The 14,860-nt window shown below is 45.1% G+C and overlaps 1 protein-coding gene across 3 annotated transcripts in view; it reads right to left on the reverse strand.

Annotated features, from left to right (window-relative positions):
- Nucleotides 1-1,075: 1,075 nt before the first annotated feature.
- TTC7A (tetratricopeptide repeat domain 7A) overlaps nucleotides 1,076-14,860 on the reverse strand; it is a 170,395-nt gene continuing 156,610 nt past the window's right edge. For all 3 annotated transcript variants that reach the window (XM_057371271.1, XM_057371287.1, XM_057371281.1), the window contains exon 20: nucleotides 1,076-6,877. In XM_057371271.1, the coding sequence (XP_057227254.1) occupies nucleotides 6,656-6,877 (222 nt within the window). In that variant the 3' untranslated portion in view covers nucleotides 1,076-6,655. The remainder of the gene's footprint in view (nucleotides 6,878-14,860) is intronic.

Raw genomic sequence — 14,860 nt, forward strand, 5'->3', positions numbered from 1 at the left:
TGAGATGTTGCTCTTTGTTTTGGAGACAAACACAGCAGAGCAAACTGGCGTGACAGCCACAGCTCACTCAAATGCTCTGGTGGCTGCTCGTGGCAACAGAGTAAGCCAGCATTGCCCAAGTTTCTCTAACACCAGTCTTTAAAGAGCAGGAAGTTACTTTTCCTTTGTTCCAAAGACTGGTTCAGGCATGTCTGACTGGGATGTGACCTTTCCTGAGGGATGTGGTTTAAGACAAAGTAAATGCTGGTGCTTTGGTGACTCCACAAAAATCTGATAGCCAGGGACTGTCATGGAAGAGAGCATCTGGGAAGCAGAGATGCTTCTCATCTCTTCATTTGGGAARTTTATGGGACTGCTAAATATCAGGAACTGCTAAATATCTGGACCTCACATGAAGCAGGAATACATKATATGTATCTGAACATTCTGGTGCAGAAAGTAGTGGAGGTATGAATTAATTATTAAAAATTATATCAAACATATAATAAATTATTAAAACTTATTAAATTATTCTTAATGACCTTTCAAGAGTATCATGTCAAAATTAACACTGAAATGCAACTTGKTTCTCTGCAAGGGAAGAAGTGATTTTTTATTAAAGGTGGAGCTCCCAAACAAACAGGAGCTCGGTCCAGCAAAAATGGGGGGGGGGGGAGCAGAAAGGTTTATTTTCTTCCCATTTAAACAGAAAAGGAGTATTAAATGCCTGTGTGATGCAGAGAGTGACAGGCAATGTACCAGCATTAGGTACCAGCAAAAAGACAAGTGGTCTCCCTGACAGCAGACTGAACAATGAAATTCTCCAGCTTTTGCTGGGGTCCAGTTCCACGCCTCCAGTTGGGCGCCTGCTTGGTGGGGCCATGGAAGCTTTCTCCTTTCTTCCCTCTGTCCCCCACACATCAAAAACTGTTTTGCTTCCTCTATCAAGTATCAAGAAAAAGGGGGAAAAAATCAGAGCCTGTACTTAATTCATTTCATTTTTCAAGACTCTATAAACAGCTGAAGGACTTAATTCTTTTATTGCTGCAGAGGAACCGCGTTCTGCATGAGTTATGATGAATAAACTCATAAACCAAAGTAGCCACAGTTATGAAGAAATGTTCTTCAAAACCCTCATCCTTAATCTCATTTGAGTATGCAACTAAGGGACAGACWTTTAAAACAGAMCCTCTTGAAAGCTGCCCAAAAGATTAATGTCTAAGTGCAAAGAATGCTCTGGAAGCTCTTGAATGGAGACATTTTATTCCAAATAACCACAGGGGTAACTGTTTGTAGCAAAAAGATGATTAATGGCATTGTGGCCAAAATAAGGTGAGTCCCTAAAGTTGACAGCACAGTATTCRCGTATTACCTCGATGTTAGAGTTTCTCACACTACCTTTGTTTATTTTTACTGGATGAAGCACAAGAAAAGCATGATGCTTGCTTAAATCTCCGTAAATCCAAACATCTGAAGTTGCATTGCTCCGTTTTGCTGGCTCTGTTCCTCTCTGAAGGCATAYTGCTTGCAGGCTCACTCTCGTTTTTCCCATGAACTACAGGGTGTAGGCCAAAATACCCTTTGCAACTGGTAACTCCTAGGCACACTGAGTTCCAGTTAATGTAACAACTGGACATTTCATAATGCCTGAAGCATTCGTGGCATGAATTTAACGGAAGTCCTGAAATTAGCAGGAAATATACGGAACATTTTTTGTTTTCCACAGGGTCAATTTTATTAATTTGGTGGAAATACCTTACAATGACAAGAAAAGTTACATGATTCTGACACCCGTGATAACAGCATTAGAGTGGCATGTAGGACATGCCTGGATGTGCAAAAGCTGAGCACCTCTCTGTGCACTGGCTCAGGGAGGTTCTTTACTTGTATCATGATGGGCTGCAGTAGCGTTGCATCCCCATCATTAGTTTTAGCCACTGGCTGGCATCTGTTTCTGTGGGAAAACGAGCTGGATCTTTTAGTATCCAGTCACTTGGGAACTTGCCTTGGTTTGCTGGAGCTGAAGGCACAAGCCAGCTCATTAAAAGCATACTTGGAGGAACCATCTCAGCAACTGCTGGATCAGTGGTTACCTCCCCTCCTGACAACACCACTGACTAATGGACGATTCAGCTTCTCATTCCTGGGAAAACAACATTCTCTCTGATCATGCACTGRCATCCTGCAGCACTGAACAACTTAGCAGTAGGGAAACAGTCCCTTGGAGGCAGTCTGAGGGTCATTACACCAGCACAAGCGCCAGGGTGCTGGAGAACAAGACCCACTGAGCTGGTGGCAAGCACCAGGGCAGCGCTGCTGGGCACCCAGATGGGTACCATAGCTGTCCCKCTGGGCACAAGGCAGCTCCCTGTAGCCAAATAAGGAGGGAGAGGTGTCTCAGCTCCAYATGCCCATTGCATAATTGTCAAATATGCCTGTAATACAACTGAGTCAGAGGGAATTATTGCTGCAGTGCGGTTGCTTTGGGAAGCCTTCCTCTAGTAGGCTGAACTGCAACTATCAAATCTCTTGTCAGTTTGGCTGAAAAAAAGATCATGGCAGTGATTGTCTTTTCACTAAAAAGGATTGTTTCCCACTCTGCTGTCATTAAAAYGAAACACAAACTAGCCAAACTCATTCTTCACCAAGACTCTGAAAATGGAACATTTTTTAAATAAAATAACTGTAATTCAAACTGCAGCAGCCAGCGCTGTGCCTACTTTGGTACCCAGCCAGTGAATTTTAAAGTAAACACCCTCCAGGACTGTTCTCCATTTGGATTTATTAGTCATTACCAAGAAAAGATAATTAGCACTTCTGAAGCATTGTGATAATCAGTAGCATGAACTGTTACCAATAGAAACGGACCGGGTCCTTGCGTGGCGCAGGAGGCTGCAGCTCCGCTGTACTCCCCGTATGGAACRAGCACACGGGTGGGCAGATCCTCAGCTGGGGGAAATGCTCCGAACCAACTGCTCCAGTGGAGCTAATGACACTTCACACCGGGTAAGGCAGGGAGGGGAGCTGTTCCCTGGCCTCTTGGGCTTCTCCTTCTGTTATCCTGGAGGCAGAGTAATTTTTGTTACAATATGCAAACCTTCTTGTTGGTCAAAGGCAACRGCACATACTACTCCTTTACTGCACAACAGGAAAATAGAAGGTAATTATTTTTTCTTTTTGCATGCACTCTGCCAAAAAAATGAAAAAGAACCTTGTGGTGGAGCCTCTTGTTCCATGTGATACTTTAGGCAATGATACAGGCTTTTTATCTTCCTCTTTCAAAACTAATGAATGAGAAAACTAATAGACTYGTCAGTACTAAAACTTGCAGAATTGGTTCCCCAAAGTTTTTGGGGCCCCCAAASTTTCATTACTTATGACCTGTAATAATCATATGAGAGATGTGATGTAAATCTTGTGTTCTTAAATCTCGAACACAGAGCATTAAGCATGCCAGGCTCCCTGCCACGCATATTACCAAGCTCAGGGAACTAAGTCTCAGATTTATCAACATTGTTGTCTAAATAAATACTACAATATATAGGCTTGACTGAAGCAGTTGTCTGTTTGTCTGTATGTGGAAGTGTGAACAAAATCCATGCTAAATGAGAGATGTAGCACACAAGTTTGGGAAGGTTGCTGTTTTGGTGAGCATGATTAACAAATATAGCTGGAGGATTTACTCCTGAAGTACTTGTAAGTCTGCAACAACCCCTCTCTTTCCTGCATTGCACAGAACATTTCAAGCCAATGCAATACCCCTCTAGCCAAGAGGTGCTCTGTATCCTCTGGGAAGCGTGCAGGAAGTCTCGGGATTGAGTCCAGTATGCATGCAAAATACTTTGTCTGCCATTGCTACAGGGACTATGGTGTGTGCAGGCAGAGGGTACCATACTCCTGTGATTCCTGGATGCTGATGGCATTTACTCACGTTCTTCTTCCCTGTCACACCTGGAACAGAGGCCCTCAGGATTGCAATTCCAATGCCAGTGACACTCATTAAAGCACARGAGATGGGACCACCCTGGCAATATCTGATTTGTTGATGCACTCAAAGTATTCACGAATGTTTGCCCTTCTCCCAGGAAGATGAGCRCTGTGGCAAGTCTGATTATCGCTGGGACGATTTGCCTGATAGCAATAAATGTGATGGGCTGGTGGATGCTTATGTGTGCAGAAGCAAATGGGTCTGTGAGTGTTTGCTTTTCAGCTGCTGCTGGGAAACAGGCACCCCCCTGCCAGGTCACAGAGCAGCTACGTTACAGAACTCTTCAAGCAATGCCTTGGTCGCAGAGGTGGATGCGTAGCTTGTACTCAAATAGCTGCCCAGTACACAGAAGTTGCTATGGCAGTGCTTCACAAATATACATTGCACAACAGAGTAGCGATGGCCGACCACAAGCGCTTTTTTTTTGTGTCTTACACACAAGGTTCGCTCCCACCCTGGGAACTGCAGAGCAGAACAAACACCAGAATATAATATCTATCTATATATATCTCTGCTTAAGTCTATTGTCAGATTGCATCTGACTGGAACTGGGTTTAAAACACCTGGGTAACAATTTACATATAATGTCAACAACAGCATCTCTCCCCCTTCTCTTCCCTCCTTCTCCCCTGCATGCAGAGCGAGCCGACTTCACATCATCCTTCACAGCAAAACGGGTCTCTGCTGTGTCTTTTTGTCTTCACAAAACTCCTTTAATTCTGCTACTTTAATACCTACTCCTTCCTCTGCTGCTGGTGCTCTTGCAAACAAGAAATGTGGCCGGGTAACAGTGTCTCCTTGGAAACCTGCCTCCGGCCTCAAAAAGTCTGTTTGGGTGCCCGTGTGGCACTGGGAAGCCAGAGAACTCATGGGCTGAGCACGTTCCGTGGCTGGGCTGCTTTCACCTGCAGTGAAACCAACCTACATCAGATCTGGAATCCTTCAATGAACAGAGAAATAAGCTGGGCTATTGCATCTGCATTATTTAATAGGAAAAAATAAAAATATTGGCCTGGGAGTGCACCAGGCTGCCACGACGAACCYGAGAGCAGTGTGCTTCCCTCGGTGTGGGCATCTTGAGGGAAGGCTGGGAAAGGAGCTCTGCAATAGTGTGGCTGGGAGCAGCRCAAGGGCCCAGCTCTCCATTAGCCTGCAGATTTCCAAATAATTGTAAACAACACTGACTTCAAGTCTGCTGCCAGAGCCTCAGGCTCTGTAAGAAATAACCCCATCTTATTTATTGCCTGAGGATATCATTATTTCCAGAGTGAACTAGTTGTGGATCACAATACCAAGCAGAATTATAGTACAAAGTGTGTTTTAGTGCAAACTTACTTATGAGAAAGTCACAAATCTTCTTCAGATGAAAATGGGCACAAAGCCCCAACCTTTTTTTTTTTTTTTTCTCGTAGAAAAGTGCAGCAAATTTCTGCATCATCTTTATCTTGGGACTGGTGTGGATAGGCTGGCTCTGGTAGGTCCAGCCCCAGGTTGCTGTCACACAGAGCTACGGAGCAGCTCAGCAGGGGCTGTGCCAGCTGCGTCCCCTCGCCACCTGTGCCAGCCGTGGGGAGGCTGGGCTGGTTAGAAGCTCCTCACTGTTACACCTGATATGAGATGCAAAACCATCCTGCTGGAGGCTTGACTCCGTACCTCTAATGTGAAATTTCTATGGACAATCCAAAGATTTAGTTTTAAGRAAGAAGCCATTCATATATACATATACTGGCTTCAGCATACTTTGCCTTAAAAGACCGCTGCCAGCTTTTTATCATGAAAAGATGGATATAAAAATGTTTTGTGCCAGGAAAGATAATGCTGTAGAGCACAGAGTTCAGTCACTATATACTGGTAAACATTCTATTCCTCACTAAAAGTGATGCACTAAGTGATTAATAAGAATGAAGCGCAGAGTTTATAATTAGCTACTTCATGTAAGGCCTTTCAATAAATATGTAAGTGCAGATATTTATGTGTTTTTAATACTAGTTCAAGTGTGAACTGATTTGGTCTTTGGTCTTTCTGCTTTTGTGAATTATACTGCAAGAGCAGCTGTATTTAAAAAAAGGTATTTTTAATTTAAATTGGTCTAGGCAAGTGCTACACTAAATATAGTGAGCATATACAGTATATAAAAGCAAGGCAGGAAAAAGGATTATCAAAATAGCTGAAATAATTTTGTAAACAGCATATATTGCATGTCTATTTGGTGCAATTGTCATTCTCGTTCTGTCAGATCCGAGGGGAGGCAGCCACATGCTTAAGCACAACTTGGTCAAGTTGGTTGGTGAATCTACTCCTATTTAAAGCATTTCTGGGCTTTAATTCAGGGCTTGGGGGCTTTATCCTTAATGAACACTGAAAGGTGCAAGTGCTTTGAACAGCGGTATCCTAGCATGATCCTTCTAGTCACCTTGAACCAACATGTTGAAATAAGCCTTGCTATTAATTTGAATAGGTTATCCAGGCACCTGTGAAGAAAAAGGCAATTCTCTGATTCTGCCTATTGCAAATTCTTCARCAGTTCAGCTCGTCTAAACTAAGCCTGTAGACCTGAGCCCCATCCTGGAATTACTTAGCCTGGATCCAGGTTACAATGGCACTTTTCTGTTGGGCTTTTTCTTTGTTTATTTGCTTGGTTTTAGGGTCTGTCCATGGAATTAAAGTGCTTAGCTGCAGGGAAAAGCTTCAGAGCTCCCTGGGTATGACGGTGAACGGAATGACAGGACTGCTGGCTTCAAGGTCCAGGGCAGTGAGGAAGCATTCGATGGCTGCTTCGTTTTTCCCYTGTGCTTGCAAGACCTCTCCAAGGCTGTTCCATGCAACATGACTGGTGGTTTGGATCCGGACGGCATCTCGGAGGACTTTCTGGGCCAGCTCCCTCCGCCCAAGTCTGTTCAGCACCAGGCCCTGTCAACAAACAAGTGACAAGCAGTTAACTACAACACGAAAGAGAGAAAGAAATGGAGCACCCTGGGCTCCCATTGAGCTGAGCTGCCCTGTGAGTGCAGGCACTGAAGCCCTATGGAGGGGGGATTGCCACCAGCTTCTGAAGAATAAAAGTGATCAGTTGTTAAGTTCTGTGGKTTTTGATAGTGATGTGCAATTTAAAAAAAATAACTGTGAAAATACTTATTTTTTAAAGCAGGCAGCAATCCAGCTCTGCAAGTGGTCCTGCTGTGTGTTACTGGGACAGTGGATATTGGTGCTATATAGAAGAAAGGTTACAGGCCCTTTAAGCATCCCTCTCTCCTTGCCCAGAAAATGTACATAGGTTTGACTATAGSCAGTCCCTGAATTAATTCTTGCACATCTAGAATATGCCATTGAGACTGAGGTAAAGTCTCTCATCTCCTAATCCTGACCATACTGAGAAACCTGTCTTCTCAACAAACAGGGGCAGAGGGATGTGGTCCCCTTCCAGACTTCAAAGGGCAGGCTGTATGGAACAGTATGGGATGTAACAGCTCTGTCCTCCTGCACTTCAGTGTAGATCCTAAAGCAGCGTGGGGGAGGAGAAAGATGGAGGAACCTTGTATAAAAAGCTGTCCTTAGGGTAAGAAAAGACACAAGTGGGTGTAACCATCTGGAAGGAACAGGAGGGGGAGGATGAAAGAAGTGTTAGGAAGAACATGTTTTCCTATAGGGCTCTCATGGATGTGTGTGAACCCACAAAGCACCTAATGAGCCAGGCTCCCTGTTAATTACACAGCAGACAACCACACTGAGCCCAGATGGTCATATGGGCTTTGCAGGCCACAACATACCAGTGGCATTTCTCTGCTTCCTCCTGAAGGCGCACGCACCAGGATGAACCTTCCACCAGCTTCACCCAAGTGGGGCCCCTGGAAGAAGCAGCCAATGCTATCCTGTCACCTGCCAAGCTCTGCATGGGCTCTGCCTGCACTCACCCATGGAAATGCTGGAAAGTGAGATCATGCCTGACTCCATGCTTTCCCTGGGACAATGTAGTAGGTGGATGCATATATCTATATAAGGAAAAGCATTAGCCTAGTCTTTGATGTGTCTAGTTRCCTTTAGTGTATATGAAAAGACACAAGAAACCTGAAATCTCTCACAACTAGAACCCAAGCAGATTTCTGATGAAAAAATGGTGATGCTATTGGAAATAGTCAAGATTTTTTTCTCTGTTTTGCATTGTTTGCTGTTACAAAAGTACCATTAAACACAGGGTGCATCAGCATCCCTAAGGCCAGTGATAGTACTAATACCTACAGAAACACATTCATGTGCCTGAGAGAAAAATTAAGAAATGCTCATTTAATCAAATATTGGCGGTGCTACGAAAAGCTTCACTGCCTCTTCCTTGCCCATAACCTTGACCTGAATAATGAACTCAGTATCAAATCTGATCCTTTAGAGATGCAATGGGGGTGTTTTTCCTTTAGGCTTCTCTCTATGAAGGAAAATGATAAGCAATGGGGTCTAATCTTACAACCCACTTGGGAGCAGGCATCAGTGGCACAGAGGTAGCCTGGTGGGAGAGGCTGGTTCCCCTGGAGGTGGCTGCCTGGAGATGACTGCAGGCACGTAATGACAGACTGGAAGGCATTTGTGCAATTATAATTTGAGTCACCCGCTTGACAGGGATAATGAGGCATAGAAAGGGCAAGTAGTGCAGCCATAGCAAATCTGCCGCTGAGCCAAGAATAGACAGGAGCTATCTCAGCTCAAGTTTTGTCCTCAACCACAAACCCACTCTTCCTAAAAACTCTTCCTGTTGCGCCGACGGAGCAGAGCCGATTGTGCTCTCTGGTGGCCGGGGAGCCAGCGCYGTCCTCACCCTGACACGAAGGGCACGGAGCCTCTCTGTGCGCGCTCTCCGAGGGCTGCTGGCCCCGCAGGCACAGGGGCCATGGAGCCCGTGCAGCTGCTGCCTGTCATCCCTCTCCAACGAGGAGGGGAATTCCCTGCCCGGCTGACATCTCGCGCCTCTCAACAATGCCGCAGTGAAATCCACCTCGTCGTAAACTGCTCGTGCAGCGCAGCTCCCTTGCGTGCCCCAGCATCCTTGCTGCTCAGGAACCAGAGCCTGCCGTGCCTTCTCTGCCGTGGCTCCAGGTTTGCCGTGCCCGTGCTGAGGCCCCGGGAGCAGCACGGTGCTCTGCACACCCGGCTGTGCCCACYGCGGGCAGATGCCCACCGGGAAGCGCAGCACACGTGAACGTTTGCTCTTTGGTATTCGCTGCTTTCAAGCTTGCCAGTTTAGCTGAGAAAACATCCGTGAACCCTCAGAGAGAGAGCAAGGCCTCCTGTTGATGCTGCAATACACTGCACAAGCGAAAAGCTGCTGTGTTTTTAGGGAGAAACACAGGAAACATTTGCTAGAGGAGTTTGAGATTTTCTACCTCCTCCTTGCTTGCGTGCACAGCTGTTGGTGCCAAATGCTGCCCAGGTCCATGGCCTTTCCCAGGCATGCCACCATCCTGCTTCCTCTTCGGACAAGGAACAGCCTCGTGCCCTCTTCTTGCACACTGCCTGGACTTCCATGCAGTGCGGGCACACGATCCTGGGCTCCAGGCCCAGCCCAGGTGGAGGTTGGGGTTTGGCCAACCCAGGTCTGCCACGGCTCCCCAGCCCCAGCAGGGACCTCCTCCTTTGCCCAGAGTGAGCGGCGACAGATGGTGTCAGCCTTTTAGCGAGGCTTAACCCAAGCGGCACAAATATGCTGCTAATGTTTAAAGGACAGGTTGAACATCATTAATTCTGTGTGCAGGAGAGTTCCTTGCTTTGGGTTTCCTCTCTCCCCTCCTCCCCACACCGCTCCTTGCAAACCACAAGCATTTTGAGAGCTGAAGGCTGCATAAACCCTACGCCTCAGGAAAATGCAGCACTGAGCACTTGAGTTTTTGTTTCCCTGAGGTATTTGCACTTGAGAGCTTCTCCTTGCTACTGAATTTCTTATTTCCCCATGGAGTCTGGCTTGCTATAAACAATGCCTGCATGTTGTTGCTATGTAGGTCCAGTTGGAAYCTGCCTACAGAGCAAAAGAAAAAAAATTATATATAAATTCAGAAAGCCACCCCCTGACAGGCAATTTGCATTTTTATCTGGAAGATTTTTTTAAAAAAAGATTTTTCTAATGAAAGTTCAGCTCCCGAGTTTCTATGGAAACTCATCTGCTTGGTGTGCATGCATAATTTYATAAAGTCAGATCTCAGAAAGATGAGCAATTAGTATAAATACAAGGAGGGATGTGATTAAGGGTTTCATCCTCTTATTCCTGAAGATGGAGGGTGGGGCTGGGTTTTGTTGTCTTTCCTCGGTTTCTATTTGTGCTTTTGCCAAACCAATGTGGTGTACAAAGTAGCCTGGCTCCTCTGCCACCTCCTGGCTAGCACTGGCACTTCTGGTTTTGCCCAGTGATTTTCCTCCCAAAGATGACAAGTACCTCTAAGTATGGCCTTCTCCGTCAGTGGTGTTGGTACTGAGTCAGACCCTAAGGAGCGATGAGGACAGGCTTATTTTTAAACTCAAGAAAATTATAAATAGCAAAAAAATCCCAAAGCAACTCAAAAGGTGAGTGGGAATCATTTTTCCTTCAAACTCCTGTGGGCAGCACATCCCTAGGGTTGACTCCCCAGGCTCGTTCCAGCCACACACAGGCATTTCATGTCCTGCTCACAAACGCAGCTGCACAGTGCTGGGATGTGAACCCACTCACTCACTCGGGAAAGTCTGAGGTTAACCTCTGTAAATTAATTTAATTTCTTCTTTAGGTCTGAAGAGGTACCTCAGATCCTGTAAGCAGAGGYAGAGTACTGAGTGCAGAGTAGAAGCCAGACCATAAAAGACGGCGCTGAAAGCACTGGAAGGAGCTCATCTGAGGTGAAGGGCTGCAGCACAGCGAGGCCGGGACAGTCCAGCGGGGTATGAAGGCTGAGAGGACACAGTGAATCTGGTCTGCTGATTTAGTGTGCCTTATGCTGACAGCTGGACTCCTGAATTGATGGTTTTTAATTTCAGGGAACAGAGGGTGCCTATGGGAAGCTTTTTCAAAGGTATTTTTGACCTCGTCTGCATGCAAAACAAACAAAACCTAAACCACTTCTATGGTGACACCAGACTGGACTCCCTTGCCTTCAGTGATGTGATACTTAGTAACCGATACTCCAGGGAGGCTATTTTTGTTTTAGAATAGGAGAGCCATATTTCAATTTCAGTTAGATGAGAAGAAAGTGACTTATTTTCAATTTTCACTAATAAAGGAGGTGGGCATAAGCCACATTTGAAGGCCCATTTTTAGAAGGCCTTGAAATTTCTATCTGTGCCTTTATTTCCTTAGAGTTTCTTCTTCAAATATTAGCTCATAAAATTCCCAGAAAATAGTGCAGAAAAGACATTATGGAAGACTACAAAATCAGCCTCATGTACAACCTGGAGTTTATTTTTAGTAGTGAAAATCAAAACTTCCTTTGCAAATGTTTAGTTCAAACACCTGATGAGCTGCAGGAGTTATCCTTGTCTCCTTCCACAAAGATGGCACAGATTAGTTTSTTCTTTCCTTTAGGGCTTGTATCGGAGAGAAATGTCCAGAAAAACATTTCATTCCTGGAAGGTTGTTTTCTGTCGTATTTGCAAGGTGATCTCATTTTGGAGAATTTGTATAGGTGGACTAGACCATCCTTTCCAAACAGATTTTAATAATCACATTAAATTCAAATTCTCACTGTCTTTGCATGAGACTTTAATTCAAAAGCGAGGTTGTCTCTGACGCTTTTTTCTACTGAGCAGAACATTTACAACATTGTGCCTGTTATTGTCTAAATACCCTAAGAAGTTTCGAGAATAAATCAGACATTGCTGCTGGGCTTCCTTCAGTGCATTATTTAATTAATTTCAAGGTAAATGCAGTATCCTTACTGTCTACTCCAATCTGTAATATCGACATGTCACTAGTGGTTAGTAGGAGGGCAATCAGCAGCTGGCAAACGCAGGGCATACTGCAGAAAAGTGCTCGTTCAGAAGTGTGCTTATTCAGCAGAACCCTACAAAAAGCCTTTCAAGATGCATTTGGCATTTGGCGATAACAGTCTCATGTAACAGAAAAATCCGCACTGCTACAGGGCAACATAAGCTTCTGTAATTATTTAGCAATCAGAATAAGTTGTAAGCAAAATCTGTTGCATAAACCATGAAATATCAGAGTCCTCTTGGAAAATGGCAAAGATTAACCCTGGAAATCCTATGTCTCCTAGAATAAAGACAGACATGTAAGTAGTCAATTGCTCTGTGATTTTTCCCCCCACATTCACAACCTTTGCATCTCTGAAGAGACAAGATTTTTTTTTAGCTGTGAGCAGTGAAATGAGTTTTTGTTGTGCTGTCACTTAGCCACGCAGCGCCTGGCAGCGTGGTGGTAGCTGATCACCCATTTTGCTTATTTAGTTGGGGTTGTGGTAAACCTGAGCTACACATCACAGCTTTGTTCCCTGAAAAGACACTGTGGGAGTACAYGGAGCAGTGAGGGTCCGCTCACTGAGCTGAGCTAGAGACCACATCTTAATTTGCTGCCCTGACAAAGGAAGATTGRGATTCAGTTCTGGGAGAAAGCTTGTCTTTCAGTGTTTCTGCTGCCTCCTTTGTTTAGAGCAGCTTTTCCTCCTCTTCTCTCCCCCTCTCCATCTCCTCTGCCCAAGCTGCTGCATCCCCTGTCAGTCAGTGACGCCGAAGTGCTGCATTTGATAAAGCAGAGGAGGGGAAGGAGAAGGGAGGAGAGGGAAGGCAGGCAGGGCCACTGCAAAACACAGAATGTGGAAAGGAGAAACCAAGGAACAGCACTGGGGGGTGGGAATGGCAAGTGCTGGAAAAAGAAAAAACCTAAGATTGCATCATGATTTGTGGCACTTCTGCACTGTGGGTTTTAACTCAGTAGGCTCAGCCTGGAGATTTCAGTACTGCAGACACCCAAAGGTAGCCAAGCCTTTACTGTTTAAACTTCACTGCAGCCTCTTTGTGTGCTACAGAGGTGTGTGAGGGAAGAGAAGAAATGAGACTGAAAAGCGGTATCAGGACAGAGAGAGTAGCTGAAGGTGAAGACACTGACTCTTAAAACCATCAGAGACCTSGGCACATGGGATATGCTTTATCAATCACACTCCGGTAGTGCTTGCAGGGAGAGAGGAAAAAGCAAAAGAAAGAAAAGACCAAAAGTGGTGAAGACCTGAAGGGTGGGACACCCCCTCCCTTAGCTTGCCAATGTGTTTTTCAAGACAGTGAGTAACTGCAAAGGCAGCATCTCACCCAGGCCCCCTGTGAGGCCAAGGCACCCCCCCGCAGACGGGAGCATTGTGCTGTGCTGCACACTGCCCTCTGCCCAGGCTTGCTGTCTCTATTTGAGTTCATCAAATGTTAGCAGGGATGTTTCTACCGTGTTTGAAGCTTAAATGTGATAAAACATTTATTGACATAAAAAGCAAACCCTAAGGCAGCATTTCAAACCAGGAGGCTCTGATCTCTTCACAGGGAGGCTCATACAAGCCTAGGGAGAATGAAGAGTTTTTCTGCCTTGTTGGATTGTCGTCACTTAAGCTTCATGCAAAGCAGAATCGTTTGCTGCATGCTGAATATTCTCTAGACAGTTYTTCCTTTGCTGAGACCTACATGGAGATGAAGCAGGAAGCAAGGAAACCTAACAGGAAGCCTCAAYCACACATGTGAGAGTAACTAAATCCAGTATTTGTTTCACACTCTCTCTTCCTAGAGCAGGAAAGATTTCTCTCAGCCCTGATCTTAGCAGTTGTCATAGTAATGTTGCAATAGAGCACACAGTAAATTGAACTACAACTCAGGCTCATAATGTCATCTGTAAAAATATGCACCAAAAGAAGGTCCAAAACTAACAATAAATAATAATTTAGAAAACATAATTTATAATTTAAGATTCCAATTCTGCTATGCATTTTACTGGCTTCCCTGGCAGAAAGCCTCGCTGAAATTAGTGAGATTCAGTGTAGATAGATACCAGCATTTCAAAATCTGTGCAAAATTGAAACTGATAACCATCAGCAAAGAGGAAAGGCATGTAACACACATGCAGGATGCCTAAGAGCAGCAGGTAACCTGCTGGCTAAAGCACTCGACTAGAAAGCAGTTGCTGTGCTTCATTGGCTGCTAATGCATTTCWCATTGAATAATTTGTCATTATTCAGGAACAATTCAGACAGCAGGCCAGGGTCAAGCTTTGCTAAGCAGAAGTCCTGGTTTAAGTGTTCTCAGGCTAAGGAGGGTTGAGAACTTGCCTCTCTTGTGCCCAGGGGGTACATACTACCTTTTAGCAAATRTTTGTAAGAAGGCAGGGCAGCGTTAAGCACCTCCACTGCCCCAGGCAGGTAAAAACTCTCCCTTTATTTTGATAGTAAGCAGGTGCCTATGTTTTGTTGCACATAACATGATGTTGCTGCAGATATCTGGGGAATGTCCAGGCCTAAGAACTGGACACCCAATAAATCTGAGTGTCCACAGAGTGCTGTGGCTGAGAAACAGGGAGTTTCAGTTTTCTTAGGTATCCTCCAGTGCCAATGCTGGATCTTTCCCYGATTTTTAATGCACTGCTTTGCACTGAAGGAGGGGCTGATGTGCACATTGCCCATGCATGTTATCTTCCCTTCTCCATACAGAGTAAATCTTGTCTGAATGCACGAGTCATGAACAGATAACAGCTTCAGCTCTGCTGAGGGTCTCTGAGCCTCACTCCCACAGAACTAATCGGCAGAGCAAGTGTTGTATGTGGTATGGCACTGGGGAAGGGTGCAGTGCAGTGAAGACACGCTGACAGAAGCACATAGCATGCCAATGTAGATTACAGCAGATGTCTTCTGAAAGGAGAGCYGAGGTATTTCAAATATCTTAATTTGCTTAGTTTTCCACTAC

The sequence above is a fragment of the Malurus melanocephalus genome, unplaced genomic scaffold, assembly GCF_030028575.1.
Source record: "Malurus melanocephalus ecotype Western Australia unplaced genomic scaffold, MMel_1.1 scaffold_5, whole genome shotgun sequence".
Classification (NCBI taxonomy): Eukaryota; Metazoa; Chordata; class Aves; order Passeriformes; family Maluridae; genus Malurus; species Malurus melanocephalus.